Source organism: Stenella coeruleoalba (genome assembly GCF_951394435.1).
Source record: "Stenella coeruleoalba genome assembly, chromosome: 12".
NCBI lineage: Eukaryota > Metazoa > Chordata > Mammalia > Artiodactyla > Delphinidae > Stenella > Stenella coeruleoalba.
The window spans coordinates 75955067-75980234 of record NC_137158.1 but is presented as its reverse complement, the minus strand read 5'-3'; the positions used below and the strand labels follow the sequence as shown (position 1 = coordinate 75980234).

General features: G+C 42.1%; 1 protein-coding gene across 1 annotated transcript in view; it reads right to left on the bottom strand.

Moving 5' to 3' along the window:
- The window catches only part of CCDC170 (coiled-coil domain containing 170), an 86569-nt gene extending 68717 nt beyond the window's left edge, over positions 1 to 17852 (bottom strand). The window contains 3 exon segments of the mRNA XM_079939130.1: positions 17137 to 17291; positions 17294 to 17362; positions 17365 to 17852. Coding sequence (XP_079795256.1) covers positions 17137 to 17291; positions 17294 to 17362; positions 17365 to 17479 — 339 coding nt within the window. The 5' untranslated portion in view covers positions 17480 to 17852.
- Between the last annotated feature and the right edge of the window lie 7316 nt (positions 17853 to 25168).

The window sequence follows — 25168 nt, the reverse complement described above, 5'->3', positions numbered from 1 at the left end:
TAGTTTCCTGTGTTATTCACTCTCATGTCGCCTAATACTTATCCTTCGTGTTATCACCAAATTAACTATTATTTATTTGTATGATTATTTACTTAATATCTATGTCCCCCACTAGACTATGAGGTCCACAGAGGCAGGAAAGTGCCTGTTCTGTTCACCACCGTGTCCCCTGTGACTGAGTATCAGTAAAGATCACAGAGTGAATGAAGGAGTGAGTGAAATGGCACAGCCAGAATTCAAACCAAAGCCTGTCTGACTCCAAAGTCCATACTGTTAATCACTATGTTATCATCCTATATATAGATATGCAATCATTTCTCCCTAAGTTGAATTCTTTTCCGACTTTCATTCAATATTGCTGTCTGCAAGGCAAGTAGGGCTGCTGTAGTAATGAGATGCATTTCCATAACTAATTTTAAGTTCACAAAATTTAACTTTAATAAATTCATAAATCTCTTTCCAACCACTTTCTGGAAGATTCCTGGGGGAAGGGATAAATTGGGAGACTGAGACTGACATATACACACTACTATATAGAAAATAGATAACTAATAAGAACCTACTGTATGGCACAGGGAACCCTACTCAATACTCTGTAATGATTATTTGGGAAAAGAATCTTTAAAAGAGTGGATATACGTATAAGTCATTCACTTTGCTGTACAGCAGAAACTAACACAACAGTGTAGATCATAACAGTGTAAATCAACTATACTCCAATAAAAATTAATTTTAAAAAACGATTCTTCGGACTTCCCTGGTGGTCCAGTGGGTAAGACTCCACGCTCCCAATGCAGGGGGCCCGGGTTCGATCCCTGGTCTGGGAACTAGATCCCGCATGCACGCCGCAACTAAGAGTTCACATGCCACAACTGGAGGATCCCGCATGCTGCGACTAAGACCCAGCGCTGCCAAAATAAATAAATAATTGATTCACAAATAAATGAATAGATTCCTTCTGCTTCCTACAAGTTCCTGAATGTTGTATAGGTCGGGTCTAGTCAATTTAGAAGCTTATATTTTCACTTAATATAAAGTCCTTTGAATTTATTTTTAATCTGTTACCAAGTTATCTGTTACCAAGATAACTTCTTAGTTAAGAAAGTCACAGGCAAGTTAATTAATTTCAGGTCCTATTTTAAGTGACTAGCAATTTCTCAGCGTTTATATTGGCTATATCTCCATGGGAGGTATCAGGTGTAGCTATCAAGGCTAATAATGAATGCAGATTTGGGAACACTGTCACATATGGAATAGCTTCTGTGAGTGGAAGGGTGGAAACAAAAATCTCTGTTGACAACTAGATGGGACATTTTATTCACTGGAATCCTGTATATATCTTTTTGCATATTAATGATTCTAGAACTCTTCCCAAGTGGGACTTTTTTCACTCTATCTATTATCAAACACTTGATAAATTATCTTAAAGTGAAAAATTTTCCAAGATATAATATTTTACTTCCTATGCTGAGTGGTGTGCTTGAAACTTTAATAAGTTGTCTATTCAAAGTGGCTCCTCAGGAATATTTCCCTTAGAATGAACTTGAAATATAGCTTAACCCATCTTCTAAAAGAGCAGTTGTCCAGTGCAATAAAATTGTCATAGGGAGACTTAAGTCTTGTTGGACTTCATTTCAATACTCATCATTTTATGTCAACCTTTAGAAGGAACAAGCAATTTTAAGACAAAATTTTCTTCAGCATTACTCACAATTCACAAGACGTGAAACAACCTAAAAGCCCATCAATGGACGAATGGATAAGGAAGAAAATGTGACATGTTTATATCTACCTATATCTAAATAATGGAATACTACTCAACCATAAAAAAGAAGAAAATCCTGCCATTTGCAACAACATGGATGGACCTTGAGGGCATTATGCTCAGTGAGATAAGTCAGACAAAGACAAATACTGTATGATCTCATATGTGGAATCTAAAACAAGCAAAAAACTCATTTTTAAAAAAAAAAGAGGGGCTTCCCTGGTGGCGCAGTGGTTGAGAGTCCGCCTGCCAATGCAGGGGACACGGGTTCGTGCCCCAGTCCAGGAAGATCCCACATGTCGCAAAGCAGCTGGGCCCGTGAGCCATGGCCGCTGAGCCTGCGCGTCCGGAGCCTGCGCTCCGCAACGGGAGAGGCCACAACAGTGAGAGGCCCGCGTACCGCAAAAAAAAAAAAAAGAAAAAGAAAAGAGTACTTCCCTGGTGGCGCAGTAGTTAACAATCCACCTGCCAAGACAGGGGACACGGGTTCGAGTCCTGGTCCGAGAAGATCCCACATGCCTTGGAGCAACTAAGCCCGTGTACCACAACTACTGAGTCTGCACTCTAGAGTCTGTGACCCACAATTACTGAGTCCACGGGCCACAACTACTGAAGCCCACGTGCCTAGAGCCTGTGCTCCGCAACAAGAGAAGCCACCACAATGAGAGGCCCGCGCACCGCAACGAAGAGTAGCCCCTGCTCACTGCAACTACAGAAAGCCCGTGCGCAGCAACGAAGACCCAACACAGCCAAAATATAAATAAATAAATAAAAATTTTTTAAAAAGAGATCAGATTTACAGTTACCAGAGGTGGGGGGCTGTCAGGGGTGGGGGGATTGGAAGAAGATAGTCATAAGGTACAAACTTCCAGTTATAAGATAAATAAATGCTGGGGGTGTAATGTACAACATAATGACTATAGTTAACACTGTTGTACGATATATTTGAAAGTCCTAAATATATTTGAAAGTTCTCATCACAAGGAAAAAAATATCTTCTTTTTTTGTATCTATATGAGATGATAGGTATTAAATTTAAGTTAACTAAATTTATTGTGGTAATTACTTCACAATATATTTAAGTCAAGTCATTATGCTGTAAACCCTAAACTTACACAGTGCTGTATGTCAATCATATCAATAAAACTGGGAAAAAATATGTTCTATTATCTATGTCTTCGTATCATCTCTTCTGTTGCTTAACAATGCTTTCTATACAATGTTTCTACACACAGTTTCATCTCCCTACAGGGCTACATTATAAATTTTGTGGGTCCTATGCACTTTTATCTTCATGGTCTCTTTCCTCCATAAAGATAGTAAAAATTGTATTCTATAATTAATTGGTATAAAGAACATATCAAGGGCTTCCCTGGTGGCGCAGTGGTTGAGCGTCTGCCTGCCGATGCAGGGGACGCAGGTTCGTGCCCCGGTCCGGGAAGATCCCACATGCCGCGGAGCGGCTGGGCCTGTGAGCCATGGCCGCTGAGCCTGCGCGTCCGCAGCCTGTGGCCCGCAACGGGAGAGGCCACAACAGTGAGAGGCCCGCGTACCGCAAAAATATATATATATATATCAAAATATCACATATTAAAATATTTTTTCAACTTAAAAGTTATTGTTTTCTCTCTCTCTCCTGATTTTAAAAGAAATTAAAACATTCTCATGGGTCCCTTAAAATATGGTGGTCACCAGTGATGCTGATGGATAGATTGGTCCTGTCTCTCTAAGAAAATCAGGCAGTAGATATGACAAACTCTCCCCAGTTTTCTGCTGTTGATTTTTAGCTTTTGTGTTTGTGTGTTGAGCACCTGTGGGCCTTGCTGCACTGTCCTTTTTTTTTTTTTTTTTTTTTTTTTTTTGCGGTACGCGGGCCTCTCCCTTTGCAGAGCACAGGCTCCAGACGCACAGGCTCAGCGGCCATGGCTCACGGGCCCAGCCGCTCCGTGGCATGTGGGATCTTCCCGGACTGGGGCACGAACCCGTGTCCCCTGCATCAGCAGGCGGACTCTCAACCACTGCGCCACCAGGGAAGCCCGCTGCACTGTCCTTTGTGGTGGACTACAAACCCATTGGTTCTCACAACCTCCTCAAGCATGGAAGGACTCAGCAAAGTACCCTGTGTATTAATTAGGGTTCTCCAGAGAAACAGAGCCAATAGAATGTAGATAGATAGATCAATAGATCGATAGATTGATTGATAGATTTATTTTAAGGAATTGGCTCACATGATTGCAGGGGCTGACAAATCTGAAATCTGCACAGTGAGCTGGCAGACTGGAAACCCAGGGAAGAGTTGATGTGCCCGTTTGAGTCCAAAGACAGTTTGGAGGCAGAATTCTCTCTTCCTTGTGGACCTCAGTCTTTTCTCTCAGGCCTTCAACAGACTAGGGGAGGCCCACCCACATTATGGAGGCTAATCTGCTTTATTCAAATCTACTGATCTAAATCTTAATCTCACCTAAAAAACACCTTCAACAGTGAAATATAGGTTGGTTTTTGGCTATATATCCTAGCCTAGCCAAGTTGACACACAGAAGTAACCATTACTGGGCTTCCCTGGTGGCGCAGTGGTTGAGAGTTCGCCTGCCGATGTGGAGCGGCTGGGCCCGTGAGCCATGGCCGCTGAGCCTGCGCGTCCGGAGCCTGTGCTCCACAACGGGAGAGGCCACCACAGTGAGAGGCCCGCGTACCGCAAAAAAAATAATTAATTAATTAATTAATTAAATAACAAAGAAGTAACCATTACTTTGCTGTACATGTGAAACTAACACAACATTGTAACTTAACTATACTTCAAAAAAAAAAAAAGTAACCATTATATCCTGTATTTTCAAAAAAAATATGATCTTGAGGTTGCTACCAGGCTGTTACACAAGGTTACAAAGAGCTTCATGCAAATATCACTGCCAGACTAGAGAAGAAATAAATTGTCTCAAGGTCAAAATAATGTGAAACAAAACTGTATCACCTGTGTCTTGAACAAACCTAGCCTTGTAAACTTGAATAAATCTGAATATTTTGATTTTGTTTTTAAGTAAACGTCAGCCTGCCCATTTGCCTTTATGAACAGAAGTGCAAGCATTCTTCTTTACCCAAATAGCATGGTTTTTAAACCAGGGGCCAGAAATGGCCTTAAAATACTTAATTACATCAGGAAGGAACATTTAACAGCCAGTATGGACAAAACCATAATCATTGTTTCTGGCAGCTACTCAAAATTCAAACTGTCAATTCTAAATAAATCCAGGCTCCAACACATGGGAAGAGGAGAACTGGAGGGAGACACGACCAGTGCTTAGATGATGCCGGCCCTAGTGCGACCTAACACCTGCCATGAGTGGTGCAGGCTGCGGGCGCTAATGAAGACCCCAGCTAATGCCCTTGCTTCCCAGGATGTGGCCCTGGAGTGGAAGCCTGTCACAACAGCCTTACAGGCAGGAAGCTCCCGGGCGTAGGATGAATGGCGATGACCGAGTGTTGTGCCCACTGGGAAGCCCCCCCACCGGCACCCACTCCTCAGGTAAGGAGGGGAAACCATACCCTGGTTCCCTGACACGGAGACACTATTTTTTTAATTAATTTTTATTGGAGTATGGTCGCTTTACAATGTTGTGTTAGCCCCCACTGCACAACAAAATGAATCAGCCATGCACATACAGATATCCCCTCCCTTTTGGATAGACAACTGATGGGAACATACTGTATAGCCCAGGGAACTCTACCTAATGCACTGTGGTGACCTATATACATTATTGATACTATGTATAAAATAGCTAACTAATGAGAACCTACTGTATAGCACAGGGAACTCTACTCAATGCTCTGTGGTGACCTAAATGGGAAGGAAGTCCATTTTCCCAAGTAAAGCAAAAAGGTAGACGTAGATAAGACAACAGACTCAAGGGACTTGGGATGGAAATAAAGAGCGTACAGCGTGGCTGTCAGAGCCAGGGCAAAGTTAAGAATCTCAGTAGAAACTGCTGTCCAAGTCCACGAGGGAAGTCGGGGCCAAAGGGAACAGACGATGGTGCTCAGCCCAATGCTCCACCCCACCTTCAGTGCCAAGAAACTCATAACCAACTCCACTCCCACTTGCAAAGACTTAGTTCATCTAAGGGGAAAGGGAATGAGGAAAACAAATGGAATAAGTTTCCTTGAATTGACAAAATGGTATTTTTCTTCTAAAGAGAAGAAATAGCCTCTTCTGAGCTAGGCTGGGTTGTTATAAAATGTTACAAAATGTTTGCCCACCTACGTTACATCGTCTCTAAACCTTATACTCACTGCATATGTAGGAACTGAACTTCAGTCACTCACCAAAGAGAGCTGTCCGTCACGGCTACATACATAAAGAAAACCGACACATAAGCAGAAAAGCAACAGAAACAAGTTAATGAATCGCTTCAGGTTCTACAAGTTAGAGGGGCAGAAAGTTTATTTCTCTAGAGAAGTGCCTTCGCTAAGGTACAGCTTAATACACTTCAGCCTTTAGGGATAAATGTTATGAGGAAACCTCATATGAAGAAAGTTGTGCAATTAAAGACAATGTCCATTATGTTCCATCATAGTTACACTTTATGTTTATTTGAAAGACCTCTGTGGTGTGAGCTCTGAGCACCAGTGGTTGTGCTAACTTTAGCAAAGGCTGACCATTAGTCAGCTCCCGCTGTTGTAACAAAATACCTCAGGTGGGTGGCTTCAAGAAGACATTTATTACCTCACAGCTCTGGAGGGTGGGAAGTCCAAAATCAAGGTGCCACACAATTCAGACCCTCCTGAGAACTCTCTTCCTGGCTTGCAGACGGCCACCTTCTCACTGTGTCCTCACATGGCAGAAAGAGTTCTAGTCTCTCCTCTTCTTATAAGGACATTAATCCCATCATGGGGGTCCCACCTTCATGACCTCATCTAGACCTAATTACCTCCCAAAGGCCCCACCTCCTAATACTATCACATTGGGGGTTAGGATTTCAACATGCAAACCTGTGGAGGACACAAACATTCCATCCACAACAGACCACACATTGTATTGCATGGAGTGCGAACAGGTAAATCCGAAGTGCAGGCAGTGGAAGGGCACTGGGGGTGCAGGCAGCCAATCCACGTTCTGTTCATCAATTAATCACCCCAAGTTCTCCCTACTTCCTAATCCGTATCCCTAACTGTCAATTCCAAGCATGGAACCTTCCAGAGGTCTCTGGGAAGAACAATTCCACCTCCACTGCTATCTTCTCCTAGGCCATTTATTCACCAGCATGACGCCACTGCCTTTGTATTTTCTAGAATGGTTAAAAAAATTAAAAATTTTTGGTCTTATTCCCAACAGTGCTGGAGAATGATTCTATTACCTAGTTTTTCTCCTCTTTTAATGGGGTTTAGAGAAGCAGAGGACATAAACACATGTACTCAAGTCCAGAATCTTGAGCAAAAAGCCCAAATCAGCTATGAATGATCCCATTTTCACAACGAGCACACTGAGGCCTGAAGGGTTAAGCAACGTTTTCAAATGGTGGGGCTGACTTACACCGTATCTTCTAACTTACTGTCTTATACATAGTTCTTTATAAGTCCCCTCAAATTATTTGGGAAGTTATGGTTAGTTTATCAATATTTCCTGGAAAATTTAAGGTGGAAATTAACCTTAAAACATCCAGAAACCAGACCTAGAGAAAGTGAGGAATGAGCTCAAGACAACAAAATCAACTCATTTCAGAGTCAACAAGATCCAGGGATTTTGACTCCCCGTGGCTAATACTCTTTTTAGGCCAACAGACGTTTGCTCAATAGATGACTGAGTTGACAAGCAAACAATTTTCTTATGAGGCGCCCATAATAGGGAGAATTTGTTCCCTTCATTTGTTCCTCTCAGTTTCCCTGGTCTGCTTATCCTCAACCATCCCATGGTAAATTTCACTGTGAATTTAAAAATCCTTCTCGCTCTCTCCTTAGAAAACCTCTTATTTCTCTGGCCTTCCTTTATTCATAACTTCAAGAACCATCTAAACGGTGATGAGCCCCATCTATCAGACGATCCCCAGCCCAAACCTGTCTTTTGGGCTCAGGATCTACCCAGCTAACTGCCTTCTGGATATAACGTGGAAAACAGACAGACCCTTCACACCCAACACGTCTCCAGCTGAGCTCATGCTATTTTCCCCCAATTTGTTCTTTCCCCACCTCGGTGAATGGTACCACACATCCACCCAGTTCCTCCAGCCAGAAACCCATGCTTTACAATCTCTCCCTCCCAGTTCCAATGCCTCTGTCTTGTTGACTCTCACCCCCAAACAACGACTCACCCTCAACCTCCTCGTCCACCACCCAAGTCTCGGTTACCATAACAGCCGGCACACAGTCTCCCCAACGTCAGATTTATTCCCCACCCTCACCACTCACCTAGCCTCTAGTCCATTTATAGCCAGAGTGATCTTTTCAAAATGTAGAAGTGCTCAATATTCCCAAGGCTTGAAATTCTCCAGGGACTTCCCCTTGGCCTCGGGACAAAATCCAAACTCCTGGGCTTCCCTGGTGGCGCAGTGGTTGGGAGTCCGCCTGCCGATGCAGGGGACACGGGTTCGCACCCCGGTCCGGGAGGATCCCACATGCCGCGGAGTGGCTGGGCCCGTGAGCCATGGCCGCTGAGCCTGCGCGTCCGGAGCCTGTGCTCCGCAACGGGAGAGGCCACAACAGTGAGAGGCCTGCGTACCGCAAAAAAAAAAAAAAAGAAAAAAAGAAAATCCAAACTCCTATGGAGTCCCACATAACCTGACCCCTGCCTACCTCACCGGCTTCATCTCCCACTACCCTTCCCACCTCACGGTCTCTCCCAACTACACTCCCGCCCCAGTGGCTTCCACGGTTGCCTGAACGGACTTTGCTTCTTCCCATTCCCCACGGTGTGTGGTGGAGAAAACTTATCCAGCACTCCCAGCCCCGATCCTTTGCCTCGCTAACTCCTACTCACCTCCCAGAGCTCAGCTGAAATTTCACTTCCTGGGGGAAGACCGCCCCCAGCACCAAGTCCAGGGGACACTTTCACTCCTTACCTGACCTGACCTCCCTCTGGCACTTGCCACACAAAGGACACCCTCCTTGACCTCTCCGGACTCACACCCCCCGCGCCACCACTCTCCCAGGCAGCTCCCCTTTTCTCTGACGCACCTGGCCCTCCTCTGCCAGTGCCTCCTGTCCTCTACCTACTCCAGCCACGCCTGCCTTCTTCCTTTTTTCGAACTTGTATTTATCACCCCATTTATTATTTACTTAACTATACTGTGAGCTCGACAGTTAGGAACAGCCTCTTCTGCTTAGTATCCCGATTTATTACAGGCACGTACTCCCTTTAAAGTCTTATTTCAGTCTTACAGGAAAGTTACAAGAATAATCAAGTATATGCTTCGCTTAGATTCATCAGCTGTGAGAACATTTGGACACATTTGACTTATTCCTTTCTCTCTGTACATTACAATCACGATAGCCGAATCATCTGGGAGTACTTTGCAGACATCATAGCCTTTAACCCCTAAATACTTCAGCATGTATCTCCTGGGAACAAGGACATTCTTTGCATACAGCTGTCAGATTCAAGAAATTTAACTATGATACCGTATTATTCACCGGTTATCTCGATAATGTTCCTTAGAGCGACTATAAATGTGTGGCAAGTATTGTCAGGTATCTTTAGTCTGTTTAATCCAGTCCTCGGCCTTCCTTGCTCTTTCATAACATCAATAACGGGATAAACTGACATATGGCTCCTGACATGAAGCACTGAGAAGTAAACAACGTGTCTCATATAGAATCACCATAAATGCCAAAAGTGATTAACTTGAATCTAAGGATGAGGAAACATGAGGCATACCCAAACTGAGGGACATGCTACAAACTGTACTCTTTTTTTTTTTTTTTTTTTTTGCAGTACGCGGGCCTCTCACTGTTGTGGCCTCTCCCGTTGCGGAGCACAGGCTCCGGATGCGCAGGCTCAGCGGCCACGGCTCACGGGCCCAGCCGCTCCGCGGCATGTGGGATCTTCCCGGACAGGGGCACGAACCCGTGTCCCCTGCATCAACAGGCGGATTCTCAACCACTGCACCACCAGGGAAGCCCAAACTGTACTCTTTTTAAACACATTGCCAAGGGCCTGTAGTTGCCCTTGTTATTTCTGAGAACACTCCCTCCCATCATCACCGACAACTCCGCACAGATGGCTTCTCCTTGGAGAGCCCCCCGGACCCACTCCATCCCCATCCCCACCCCAGTCAACCTCCATCCTGCTATCCCACTTCACTGCCTTTTCGAAGCATTTAACACACTTTGAAATTACTTTGTTTATCTATTTGTTTTCTTTTGTTATCTATTTCCCCCACTAAAATACAACTTTTATGAGTAGTGGGACCTTATCTAAAACAGTGCCTGCTTTAGACTAAGCCCTTACTTTTTAACTGCTGAAGGAAAGAATTTCCATATCTTTGGTGCCCTAAGACTCAAAGAACGTTGGCCACATGGGTGACTCATGCAATGTGTGATTCACCAAGCAGAATTTTTCTGGTTCAGGTTACCTCCCAAGTTCTCATTTTTGCTTACTCCAAATATTCACAAAATTTCAACACCAAGACCTTCCTTTTTGATTCTCAACTCTACCCATTTCATTTACCCTTAAGTAGAAAAGACTTAGGAAAATGTGATAATTATAGTCAGTTCTTAATATTGTTCCCCTTTGCACTGACGTTGAGATTAGTTGATGATGACCTGGAAATGCTGAAAAATACATTTCTGTACAAAGCTAACAGGGAAGGTCCAGGAGGGACAGCACAAGGGTAAATTCAGTCAACAAAAAGGAAGTTATTTCAGTTACTCAGAAATAAAATTCACATATTTCCTTTTATTAGCAATATTTAAAATATTTTATTCAAGCATATCTAAACATGTAGAGATAGAAGCCATAATCAATAGCGGTGCTGGTATCAGTAAGAGAAAGAGTGCAGTGTCACTGGTCCACCTCAGCAATGCTTTGAACTTCTCTGACTTACATCAAAGTCACCAAGGCGCCGATTTCAAAGGAAAAAAATTGGAAGCGAAACAAAGAAAAAAAGAAATCTTGGGTAAATAACCTAGCATAAATAATTCCTAGTACAGCAAATGTTACTCCCTTTTTAAATTAAAATTTTTAATTGTCCTTGAACACAGAAAAAGTAAGTCTTTGTAATGAGTCAACTTAACTCAAGTACAAACCAAGAAGCACTCACTATTGTTTCAAATACACTACCCATTACATTTGGCAACATTGAGTAAAGATACACACGACCTTTTTAAAGTATGAAAGGAAAAACTTGCTCTCCGTTTGGGGTTCAAAAAGGTTTCTCCTACCTGTTCTTTGAATGCTTTCCCTCATGCTGCATTCTAAAGCCAGGTGGTCAAAGAATAATTAGATACCAAGAGAAATTAAGTGTTACAGTTAAAATAAAGTTGGATATACAAATGAATTAACTGGTTATCATTCTTTTGTTTTAGCTTTTTATTCTGAAGTAATTTTAGACCCAGAAAAAAAGTTGCAAAATTAGAACAGAGAGATTCTGTTTACCCTTTACCCAGCTTCCCCTAATGTTAATTACATAACTGAAGTCTGCTAAAACCAGGAAATCAACATTGATGCAATACTATTAACTAAACTACAGATCTCATTCAAACTTCACCAGTTTTCTAATAATGCCCTTTTTATAGTCCAGGAGTCATCTCGGGCTCCCACACTGCATCTAGCTGTCACGCCTCCTTAGTCTCTGCCAATCATGACCTTGACACTTTTGAAAAATACTGGCCAGTTATTTTGCAGAAATCCTTCAAGGTGGGTTTGTCTAATGTTTTCTCATGATCAGATTGTTATGATTTATTTTTGATAGTATAAAGCTCTTTTTTATTTGAAACAAGGGAAAACATTTAGTTACTTATCTAGTTCAATCCCTACCAATAGAGTACACTTTCTAGGAGTTTGTCCAATTGATTGTTTCATAGTCTAAAGGTATTTATTCCCTTGGGCAAGGAGAAAAAGTCATCCTGTTAACTTTTACAGCCATATCCCAAATATTTTATATACTTTTCTTCTTCTTTATAATGACTTAACCAAGTTTGTATTTTTAGCTTTTTAAATAGTTCCCTTACCAAATTTTTGTCTGGTGTATCTCTCAAATACTAACAGAGGTATGTTAAAAGTGTTCTACTGTAGTTGTGGATTTGTTTATATCTCCTTATAGATTTTTGCTTCTGTCAATTTTTGTTTTATATATTTTGAGGCCATTTAATTAGATGCATACACATTTAGAATTGTTAAAGTTCCTGATGAATAAAAATTTTTATTATTATGTGATAGTGATATAATTTGTGTTATTATTGTGACTTTGTTTACCTCTAGTAATGCTTTTTTGCCTTAAAACTATTCTGTATAATATTATTATGCCTAATAAGCGTTCTTTTGCTTATTATGTGTCTGGTAAATCTTTTCATACACTTTGCTTTCAACTTTTCCACATACTTTTGTTTATATGTGTCTTTCATAAATAGCATATACCTGGATTTTTAAAAAATTCAATGTGACAGTTTTGTTGGTTAACTGAGCATTTAGTCCATTTATATTTATTGTAATTACTGGTACATTTGTATTTCTTTTCATCATCTTTTTTTTTTCTTAGCTTTTTCTGTTTCTTTTTCTCTCCCTTCTTACCTTTTTGGGGAAGCTTTAGGGTTGTTTTTTTCTTTATATCTAGAATAGGAGGCTTCTGACTTAAGTTCATATGAAGATGTGATTAGAGTCAGATCTTTTCTTAAAGTGGATTAAAAGGAGAAAACCAAAAAGAACAGAGCAAATCAGAAGAGAGAGGAAATGGTTCTTTAAAAGGTGGAAAATAGGGACTTCCCTGGCAGTCCAGTGGTTAAGACTCCATGCTTCCACTGCAGGGGACACCGGTTCGATCCCTGGTTGGGGAACTAAGATCCCACATGCCACACAGTGCAGCCAAAAAAAAAAGAAAAAAAAAGTGGAAATAGATACTACCTCACACCTAGTAGGATGGCTATGAGAGAGAGAGAGAGAGAGAGAGAGAGAGAGAGGAGGGAGGGAGGGAGGGAGGGAGGAAGGAAGGAAGGGAAGGGAAAATACAAGTGCGGACAAGGATATGGAGAAACTGGAACATTTGTGCAATGCTGATGAGAATGTAAAATGGTGTATCCACTAAAACAATATGGCAGTTCCTCAAAAAATTAAAAATTGAATTACCAAATAATCCAGCAATTCCAATTCTTATACCCAAAAGAATTGAAAGCAAGCTCTTGAGGAGATATTTGTACACCCATGATCATAGTAGCATTATTAACAGTAAAACAGTCCAAGTGTCCTTGTACTGATGAATGAATAAACAAAACGTGGTATATACATACAATGGAATGTCATTCAGCCTTAAAAAGGGAGGAAATCCTAACGCGTGTTGCAACATGGATGAACCTTGAGGGTATGATACTAAGTAAAGCAAACCAGTCACAGAAGGACAAATGCTGTATGATTCCACTTATATGAGCTGACTAGAGTGGTCAAATTCAGACACAGAAAATAGAATGGCGGTTGCCAGGAGCTGGGGTGACGACGGAATGGGGAGTTATTGCTTAGTGGGTACAGAATGTCAGTTTTGCAAAATGAAAAGAGTTTCAGGGATAGATGGTGGTGACAGTTGCACAATAATGTGACTGTACTTAAGGCCACTGAACTGTACACTTAAATATTAAGATGGTAAATTTTATATGTATTTTACCACAATTTTTTAGAAGTTTGAAATGGTGGGGAAATAAAGGAAAAGTGACTTGACTTCCTTCATAATTATACATGACCAGCTCTATGTCCTTTACTTTAAGGACCTATAGCTGTTGATTTACATTCGCTTCTCAAAACAACCCCATCAGACAGCAATTCTAATTAACCCTTGTTTTACAGAGAGGAATGGAACTTGCTCAAATCCCCAACAGTGGTATATACTGGAGCCATAACTTTGGTTCAGGTCTTCCAAATACATGAAAACACTGACACAGCAAAGTAGCTCCATGTTTGTGGCCTCTGCGTCCAAATCCAAGCGCTTTTCACCAAATGAATGCTAGAGCTTTTTGCTGACTGATGATATAATTTGGTGACATTTTCCAGCTTCCATACCTTATTTCAGATGCATGGCAAAGTTACACTGCTCTGCTCAAAGTGACATCTGTAAATTTCCCCAAAGCATGTTTCTGTCTTCCACGCTTGAGCTGTGACACTTCAATTCACACAATATTGCTCTTAGTATTTGTCACTTTTCCTAGCCTAGTAAAGCTCTGCTGATGATAGGGGTAAATCCAACTTGAGAAAAATGCAACATCAGATTTGGTGCAGGGATGATACTACAAATGACACAGTCTTGTTATGGGTTATTGTAGACTCTTGATTTTTCATTGACACCAGGGACTGTGTCAGATTCATTTCTGTATCCTCATTCCCTCACACAGATCCTCAGTAACTGACTGCTGATGTGGTCCTGAGGTAAGGATGGAGGTGTCAGGGGTGGTGGCAGTGGTGTTGATGTATGGCTATCTCACAAGTTATAAAGACTAATAATAGCTAATAGATAAAATAGATAAACAACAACAAGGACCTACTGTGGAGCACAGGGAACTCTACTCAATATCCTGTAATAAGCCATAAGGAAAAGAATCTGAAAAATTATACATTATATATATATAAATAACTGAATCACTTTGCTGTACACCTGAAACTAATACAACATTGTAAATCAACTCTACTTCAATTAAAAAAAAAGAAAAAGGAAAGAATAAGAAGAGCGAATATTAAGAAGCATTTACTCTGTCACTCTGTTGGGAGCTTTACATATATGAACTGTGAATCCTCAAACCACACTATGTCATAAGCATTATGATCCCATGTTCCAGATGAAGAAACTGAAGTTCTGAGACATTAAGTAATTGTTTTGCCCAAGGTGTCACAGATAAGTGGTATACTCAGGACTGCTTGAACTCAAAGCTAATACCTCCGGTCCCTGCAGTATTCTACTTCCTCATACAAGTGCATATTATCCCTGCTTTGTATTTTAATCAGTTTTTCAGTGTCATAATGGTGTGGTAGGAAAAGTACTAAACTTTCAAAGAAAAGATATTTAAGTTCCCGCTCCATTATTTGCTAATTGAGCAAGCTATATCATCTGTATAATGGGAAATTTCTGCCTTGCCTATCTGAGTTATAAGATTGTCTCAGATGAAGTATTTTGGAAACTGAAAAAACAATTATAATAAATGCTGGCCTTTTGCTTCTACTTTTATTCTCAATAAAATTTAGGTCTTTCAGGTCAATTAAAATCTTGGGCTTGGTGGATATTTTCCTTTATGTAGGTAGTGAAATTTATCCTAAAAATCTCAATATGGGGGCTTCCCTGGTGGCGCAGTGGTTAAGAATCCACCTGCCGATGCAGGGGACACGGATTCGAGCCCTGGTCCGGGAAGATCCCATATGCCGCAGAGCAACTAAGCCCATGCACCACAACTACTGAGCCTGCGCTCTAGAGCCCACAAGCCACAACTACTGAGCCTGCATGCCACAACTACTGAAGCCCACGCACCTAGAGCCCGTGTTCCGCAACAAGAGAAGCCACTGCAATGAGAAGCCTGCGCACTGCAGCAAAGAGTAGTCCCCGCTCACCACAACTAGAGAAAGCCCACGCACAGCAACGAAGACCCAATGCAGCCAAAAAATAAAATAAATAAAATTAATTTACTTTAAAAAAATCTCAATAAGATTACTCAAAATGATCACTTATTTATTACTAAAACTTACTTATTTTTCCACCTTTAAAGTAGAAAACTCTGGCACATACCACCGGTTTGGAATATCACCAGTAGTGGGACAAACTGACATCATGCACCTCTTGCTGTGACACACTGTGACACACCACTTATATAGTATTCCTACCAAAAATCTTATCATGAAAAACAATCAGATAAACCTATTCTGCAGAACAAATGACCTAGAGTCTGTAAAAATATCAGTATTACTGAAGACAAAGAAATGCTGAGGAACTGTTCCAGGTTTACAGAGACTAAAGACACACAAGTAAATATAATGTGTGATCCTGAAATGAAAAAAAAAATTGCAGTAAATGGCATTATTAGGAAAATTGGCAAAATTTTAGCAGATAGTGTACATTAGACAATACTATTACAACAATGCTAAACACCCTGAATTTGATCATTGCATTTTGGTTAGAGAATGCCCTTGTTCTTAGGAGATACACACTAGAGTATTTAGGGATGAAGGGCCATGAAGTTTGTGATTTACTTTCAATTTGTTCCCCAAACAAATATAAATAATATAAAAATTCTACATACTCATGCATGGGCTAATATTCTTAATTCACAGAGGATACTAAATAGGGATAAAATATGCAAATGTCCAGTGGAAGAAAAATGAATTTTATTTGTACAAGACGGTAGTAGTTTTCCAAAAATATACCAGGAATCAGAAAAATCTAAATGTAAGTAAATGGGTCAGCTGTAAGGCAACAATCAAAGCTGCTGAATATTACAGCTCCTACAGCATGTTGGAGAATCCACCCCATGTTTTGAATTGAAGAGTGTGCCCCAGGGATTTTTGTGGTCAGTACGGCTGGGCTGAGGACACCCTCTGGGGCTAGCAGTTCCGCTGAACACAGTTCCTCTGTGTCTCTGGCACGCACCCCTGACACACTCTATGCCTGGTGGGCCCCTGGTGCCAGGTCCAGAAGAGGACACTTAACCCAGGCTGAGCCTGAAAGTCCCCAGTGCCTAAGTACCTCCTGGGAGTAAATGAGTAAATGAAGCCAACGACATACTGTTTCTGGAGCGGCTGGCAACCAGGAGGCCAGCGACTTTGCCCAAGACTGGCATTAATCCTACCACCTCAGGCTTTGAAGAAACTGCTCTGAATCACGTCTTAGTAGCTAAGCAGTCTAAGTTAACTGCAAGAATGCTTTGCTCCGGGGGCGGGGAGGGTCTACAGGAGCCAGACACACCGTTTTTAGAACTTAACCCGTTTAAATGGCCAAGAGAAGCAAACTGGTACAACCTCAAAATTCAACAGCATTTCATAAACTCCCGACTTGCCCCTAACTTCCTAAGATTAACCGGTCGCTGGCAATTCCAGTCCCGTTCCGACTACTATCTCCCCACGCCATCGAGAGGAAAGTTTGCCGGCGAGGAGCGCCCAGCACAGCCCGGGCCGCGCAGCCGGGGCCGAGCATCCCCCGCGCCCTCCCGGGTGTAGACGGGCCGCCGGTGCCACCCACGCGCGCGGCCGCGGGCTGCTACGGTACCTCGGGCGCTGGCGACTTGACGCCGAAGGCGGCGCGGCGAGTGAGCTGCGGGCGCCGGCGGCCGGAGCAGCTCATGGCGGCCGGGGCCCCGCTGCGCGCTCGGACCCGCGGGCGGCGGGGAGCCAGGGGGCGCGGGAGCCGCCGGTGCGCGCGGTGCGTCTCCTCGGGCAACCGGTAAACACTGCGGCGAGGCCCGGACGCACGCTGCGCCCGCGAGACCCGGAACCCGGGCCTTGCTGCGAACCGTCCGCGCCTCCGAGACGCGCCCGGGGGCGCCTGACCGACCCCGTTCCTCCCGAGGGTGTCCCCCCCGGTGCGCGGCGCAGCGGCCGAGCGGCCACATCCGGCCAGGATGAGGCTCACACACCCGCCGGAGCGACTGGGGACAGCGGGGCTGGAGGCTGGTCTTCACCGCGGGACTCCATCGCGAGCGCAGTTCCGGGTCTTGTCCTCAGGTCAGGGACAAGTGATAGCCAGGGGTCAGTGTTGACAGGACTGGCGGCGTGCGCTGTCACGAAGGTGAATGAGCATTTATTTAGCGCCCACTGTGTGCCAAGGCTTCTGCGTCTTCCAGCGCCGGGCCGCTTGCTGGGTGTGCAATCCGTGCAGTGGCACAGGCCCTGCGCTCAGAAGGGCCTCACGCTTGGTTTAACTCCCTGCTGTCCCACTCTTGAAATTCTTAGTGATTTTTGAACAAAGGGTCCTACATTGGCCTTTTGTACTGGGATCCGCAGATCATGTAGCGTTCTCGCATTCAACCTTCTCAACAGCCCTGCAGGGAAATATAAATATTAGTAATACTAGTGTTAGGACAGCCATAGCTTCTGGTTATAAAACACTTACATGTGTTCTTTCAAGAGCTTTTCTAACTGCTTTCCAACTAAGATTTCATTACTTAAAACAAGATTATGAAGTGGATATAAGAATGATCCATTTTTAAAGTGAGGAAACAATCACAGGGAAATGAAATAAATTGTCCAAGAGTATACAGCTGGTCAGTGGCAGAATGATGATCAGACCCCAGACCATAAGACTGAAAGCACAGAGAAGGTGAGTAACGTGCCTAAGGTCCCACTATTTGTAGCAGAACCTCAAACTGGAGCCCACATTCACCTCACTTCAAGGCCCTTGATGGACCTCCCTGTGTGCTGTTCTAAAATTAAATGAACTCACAGATGTGGCAGCTTTTCTTAGATTCCATCCAACCATCCTACTCTGAGGACTTCTTGGCCTTGAGGATGGCTTTTGATTTTGTTTTATATTTATTTTATTTGTTTATTTGGTTGCGCCGGGTCTGGCTCCTTAGTTGTGGCATGCGAACTCAGTTGCAGCATGCACGTGGGATCTTGTTCCTTGACCAGTGATGGAACCCAGGCCCCCTGCACTGGGAGCGCGGAGTCTTAACCACTGCGCCACCAGGGAAGTCCTTATGGCATTTGATTTTACAGTAACATTGCCACGTATCCAGTCCAGAATCACCTCCATGCTTTCACTTGAACCAACATTAAAAAAAACAAAAAAGTCCTTAATGCAAATGAAAGCTTTCAGAAATCTATTAATAGTATAGTTTGTAGTAAACATGCTTTCAACTTGCAGTTTTTCCTTGCAGTAGAATCACTACACACTTGTCAAATTTTCTTTTTTTTTTTTTAATTTTATTTATTTTTGGCTGCGCTGGGTCTTCGTTGCTGCGTGCGGGCTTTCTCTAGTTGCAGCGAGCAGGGGCTACTCTTTGTTGCCGTGCACGGGCTTCTCATTGCGGTGGCTTCTCTTGTTGTGGAGCACGGGCTCTAGCCATGCGGGTTTCAGTAGTTGTGGCACGTGGGCTCAGTAGTTGTGGCTTGCGAGCTCTAGAGCTCAGGCTCAGTAGTTGTGGTGCACGGGCTTAGTTGCTCCACGGCATGTGGGATCCTCCCGGACCAGGAATTGAACCCATGTCCCCTACATTGGCAGGCGGACTCTTAACCACTGAGACACCAGGGAAGTCCCACTTGTCAAATTTTCAATGAAACGACACTGCCCGAGGAAATACAAAAGCTGATTGAAACCTCAAGGCACCTGGAAGAGAAACTGTCTGAAAAAGTCCCTTCTCCATTAACTCCACGTCCAATTGTTGCAGAATTCAGTTTCATAAAGTCTAATTCTGGTCACTGTGGTCAAGCTTGTAACTCTTCTTCATGACACCAGAGGATATGAATTTACACAGTCTTTAAAAATCGGTGTTGGTGATGAATGTGTTCATTAAAGAGATGGGAGGAATCCTTTCAAAATATAACATATCAAATCACCACTATGCACACTTTTAATGTCTTACCGTTTTGTCAGTTATACCTCTATAAAGCTGGAAAAAAACAAATACACACAATAAAAGATTTTAAATCAGTGTTAAACAGATTCTTCTCTATGAAAGCAATATAGTTTTGCAGTAAGTGGGAAAAGAAAAAGTACCTGGCCTGACCCTTCCCTGGACGCCTGCAAACTTTCTGGGATGTCAAGACATGAGCCAAGTGACCCTTCAAGGTAGCACCCGATGATGTGTCCCTTGAGAATTGAAAGGAGGACCCTGCGTCTGGATGTACGTCTGAGCTGGACCCTGGAAGGGACTACAGTTTGGGACTAGCTGGCACTATGGTGATAGAATACGCAGGCTGGCAGTGGGGGGAACTCTGGGTATGATGATAGTTTAAGCAAGGCCTGGGGGGTGGGCACAGTTAGTAAAAATGCACAAAGCACGTTCCAGCCCAGATTACTCACAAAACTGCATGTGTGGACAATATATTATGGTTTGTAATATCTCGGTACAGACTTCTAGTTTTCTTTATAATGACAACGGAGTCAGGAAGCTGCCAGGTGCGTGACCTAGTCCACCTCATATACCTGCTTCTTTATAGAAGAGGGAGGTTCCTTATTAGATACCAGGCTAGTGTATAGGAACCCTTCAGCTGGCCAAGTTTTTAGCCATAGTTGATTAACAATGTTGTGTTAGTTTCAGGTGTGCAGCAAAAGTGATTCGGTTATATGTGTATATTCTTTTTCAGATTCTTTTCCATTACAGTTTATTATAAGGTATAGTTCCCTGTGCTCTACAGTAGGACCTTGGTGCTTATCTATTTTATATATAGTAGTTTAGGCCAAGTTTTTAAACAGCAACAGGACGAAGGCTGCAACCAAAGGAAGATAACAGGGCAACAGGAGGTGGGATACACGGGAGGAGAGAGAGGGAAGGCAAGGAGGCCTGCAGGGGGAGCTGTCACAGGCCAGGTGAGAGGAGGGACCGGCCGGCTGGGGGCGGTCATGTGAGGAGGGGAAGGTTCGAAGGGGGAATCCACTGGAGGCTGAGTTTACCAGCCAGGCTGAAAGCATAGTGAGGCCTGAAAAGCAGTGAGGACATAAAACAGGAGGGTAAAGGAGAGAGAGTTCAGTTTGGGACAAATTTAGTCTGCGGTGCTGATAGGAGAAGGCAAACAAATATTTTGTAGTTTGGGAACGGGAAGCCCTGGGCACACCCAGCTTAAACCAGAATTTCCGGCTCATTCTGCTATAATGTTCAATCTTATCCTGAAATATGTTTACAGAGCTGGCACGTTGAGATATACATTCAATAAACATGGTATCTGAGACAAGATAAAAAAAATGCCTCATCAGTAGCTCTGGGAAGCGAGGAAGATCTGCATCTCTGGCACTTGGGCTTTTATTCTGGAGCTTTCTTGTGGTTTCGTAAGTTTATTTCTCCAGTTTCTTCCTTTTGTTTGTTTACTTGTTTGTCTTGCAAATATACAAGTTTCTCATAGGAAAAATCTGTAATAGGAAACTTTGGGGGCTTTCAATATATTTAGAAACCTGTCTGGAAAGCACTCCTGTAACATTTTGTTCGTCTAAAGATTGTTTTCAAAGAATGTTTGATTTAAATATTTTCCTAACCTGGATGAAATGTTGCCAAACCTGCAAACTGCTTTAGTCATCCAACACAAGATTCCTTGGTAAAAGACCACCAAAACCTACTTCTGTCCTTTAAGTGACTGCATTTAAAGGACTTTATAACCATTCTCAGCCCTGTCTTAGACTTGTTTCAGTTGCTTTGCTGATTTCTATTTGATCTCTCTAATAATTAGTCCTTCTTTAGCAATGGTTGTTGTTTTACCAATTCATCCTAAAACAAATCCCCGTCCCTTATTTGTCCTAGTAGGACAACACAGCTAGTTGTAAAACAATCTATCACTGTCACTTCCAAAGATCTTCATAAATTTTCATATCATTTATTTTTAAAGTCCGTTTTCTTTTCCCAATACATATAACTGTTTCCAACATATTTTATACCTAAAATAAATGTGATCCATTTTATAACTTTATGATAAGCTAAGCTTAGAAACCACTGAGAGCTCTCTTTATAAAAAATAACCAATTCAGGGACCTTTGGTTTCAGCATTAAAGTCAATCACAGACTGCTCTTTTTATTAAAAAAAGTAAAATCCTTATCAAAAACTTAAAGTGCTTTTTAAAATATTTTAACTGCGTAAGTAGAAGGTTCTGAAAAACATCCATAATAAATATATACTTTCGAAACTCACATGATTTTTATCTCACTTTAAATTCAACATATTTTCATTCAGTTGCAACCTATATTTCCTCAAGTCATCAAAGAGATTTCGTTGTACACAACGCCATCCTCCATGGCCTTACTGAAGCAATCCTTCAGTTGTAAAGTTGCAAATTTAAAATAGTTCAATATTTTAGGAAAAATTTGGAAGGATTAATCATGCAGTCAGTGTTAATATTTTTTATCCCAAGGGGACAGTGAACTTTCCGGCAGACTGTCAGAAGAACTACTTCACCATGTGTCTCTTTACAGGAAAAGTGTCAACCAGTCAGGAGGATTATGGCAAGTCTGGGATGAAGCAAGAGCCCTAAGGGCCTTCTTTGACTGCTCTCTCCTCCACATTCCCTTGCAGCTATGGGTCTTTTAGATAAGTCTTTCCCCTTTGGCGTTAGTTCCCCAGGAAGAGCCAGTGGTCAGGATTCGTAAGGAAGTGGTTTACTGAGGAGTGCTCCTAGGACAAGGAGGTGAGGAAAACAGAATAGGGCAGGAGAACGAGCTACTCCAGCATGTGGGGCAAGCCTGGAAACTAACTTCCCACTTTGGTTCCAGGGGGCTGGCCCTTCGTACCTGCAACCCCCCTCCCCCTGCCCCATCCAGGTCTCCTGTCAGTCAGCCATTGGCAGGAGCACAAGTCTCCAGCGAAAGGGACAGCCTTTTACAGCCAACACTCCCAGCAGCTGTTGGGGGGAGGGGGGATTCCAGCTAAGGAAGGGGGTTCCAGAAAGGATAACATCTTCAACTGCACAATTCAGTCTCTGAAATAACTCTTGAGTCTGTTTCTCCTTTCTCCATTCTTGCTATCAATTGATTGCCTTAGACTAGGTTTTAAGGAGTTTTTTAGGGCTTTTTCTGTTTGTTTTTTTTTAATCTGGGTATACCAGTCTGCTTCTAATCCATTTTCAAACCAACACAAGAATTATTTTTTAAAAACCCCAATCTGATCAGATGATTCCCGTGTTCTAAAACTTCAAGGAAACCCCACTGCTTACAGGAAAAGAGGGAGAGTCTTATTAACATCATATGCCTCTTTTTTTTATAATTTTCATAGGTATTTTATTTTTCCTCCTCAAATCAACTCCTCTGAAGTGGGTATTATTATCCTCTTATTACAGATATAAAAACTAAAGTTCAGAGAGGGAACTTGCTCACATGCACGTGACATAAATGGCAGTACAGGTATTTCAAGTGAGATCTCTCTGCCTCCAAGTTCTCTACTCTTTATAACTGATGTTATCTAACAGCATTTCTCAAAAGTTGATCCCATCCACTCTGCCTACTGTGCTTCCCCTATGCAACCTAGATACAATCCAGGCTGCCACATATGGTTGCTCAGGTTGTGCACTGCACGAGGGCACCACATTTTAAGGGACACTGTTCAAAGCAGAGACATTTTTGCTATTTTGAAATTTCTTTGTATTTTTATTACGCTTTTGTAAATTTTGAAGATGGGCTGTTTGTACATTTAATATGACATTTTTTTCAACTGATAGAAATAAAATGTCTTTTCTAAAAGGTTAGATATGTACCAGCTGCTTTGATCTATGAAGGAGGACTAACTTTGATAAGTGAATAATAACTAAAACAACTTGGGTTTCTAAATAAGAAACTGGTTTTCTGACACACTGATCAGTGTATATCTTTCAGTTTTACAAATACAGTCAATCCTTGCTATTTGTGGATTCAATACTTGCGAATTTACCTACTTACCGAAATTTATTCACAACCCCAAAATCAATACTCACGGAGCTTTCTCGGTCATCCACTGACGTGCCCAGACTGGTGAGAAATTTGAGTCAACCGACATGCATGTTCCCAGCCGAGATCAAACAAAGCGACACTCTGCCTTCTTGTTTCAGCTCTCAGAGTGTAAACAAGTGTCGTTTTTGTAGTCCATTTAGTTCCACTTTTTTTGTTTGTTTGTTTGTTTTGCATTTTTTTGCTTTTGTGTGTTTGTGTGATTTTGCTATTTTAAATGGCCCCTAGGCATAGTGATGAAGTGCTGTCTGGTGTTCTTAAGCCAATAAGGCTGTGATGTGCCTCACAGAGAAAACAGTGTGTTAGATAAGCTTCATTTAGGCATGAGTTACAGAGTTACTCATGGCTGTTGGTCATGAGTTCAGCATTAATGAATCAACAATATATATTAAAGTGTCTCTAAACAGAAACACACATACGACAAGGTCATGTATTGATCAGTTAATGAAGATGCTCTGACCAAAGGCTCACAGGAACCTAAGCCTGTATTTCCCCTGGAAGCAGTGGATCAGTATTTGCTAATTCAGTGTTTAAAGCGACTTTATAGAATATAACTACTGTATATAATCTACTGTATTCCACTGGAATTAATTGCTGATTAAATTTGACACTCACAATGCAGTTTGTATCATCTGCTGTTTGTTTTTTGTTTAGAATGGTATCTTGGAGTTAACAATTTAAATCTACAAGTGTTTTCATCATGACAGCTGCCATTAAATAATTCATATTTAATAATGCAATAATTATGGGACTTCCTGGTGGTGCAGTGGTAAAGAATCTGCCTGCCAATGAAGGGGACACGAGTTCGAGCCCTGGTCTGGGAAGATCCCACATGCTGCGGAGCAACTAAGCCCGTGCACCACAACTACTGAGCCTGTGCTCTAGAGCCTGTGAGCCACAACTACTGAGCCCACATGCCACAACTGCTGAAGCCCGCACGCCACAACTACTGAAGCCCGCGTGCCTAGAGCCCGTGCTCCACAACAAGAGAAGCCATCACAATGAGAAGCCTGCTCACCACGACGAAGACCCGACACAGCCAAAAAAAAAAAAAAAAGCAATAATTAAATGGGATAAGTCAAATGTATTTCCTGCCAATTCAGTTACATGACCATGTAATATGAATTTTTTAATTCTATATTCTTGTTAAAAAATTATCCACCTGAAGTAAAATTAGATTTTCCAAAATACTCTATAGGTAGAAAGTTTTGGAAATTTATCACACATGACAAAATGAAAAATATCTGTGAATCCTTGTTATTTTTTTTCTGTCTCATAGTATTTTTTAGTCTACCTATATTTTAAACCCTTTAGGGATGAAAAAATGAAGTGAAGAATAAAAATGAGTTCAAAGATTTGCAGCATTTATCATGTATTCTAAAAAGCAAGCCAAACGTTACTTCAAAATAATAACTTTTAAGTGCCTTTGCTCTGTGTTCATTTGGTATGATTTTAAAAACAAGTGTTATCAGCAAAATAACGCAGGAATTGAAATTCATTGTGCATGGAAGCATCAAAGAGATTAGGAAATTCTTTGAATAAAAAAAGAAGCAGTGGTGTTTACAAAAATATTTTTGGTTGTTATGTAGCAATATAATCTTTAAAAGAGAGGTTTACGATGTTGAAAGAATATCACTGCTGTATCACTTCAATAGATGTATTACTGAAAAATTAGAACTG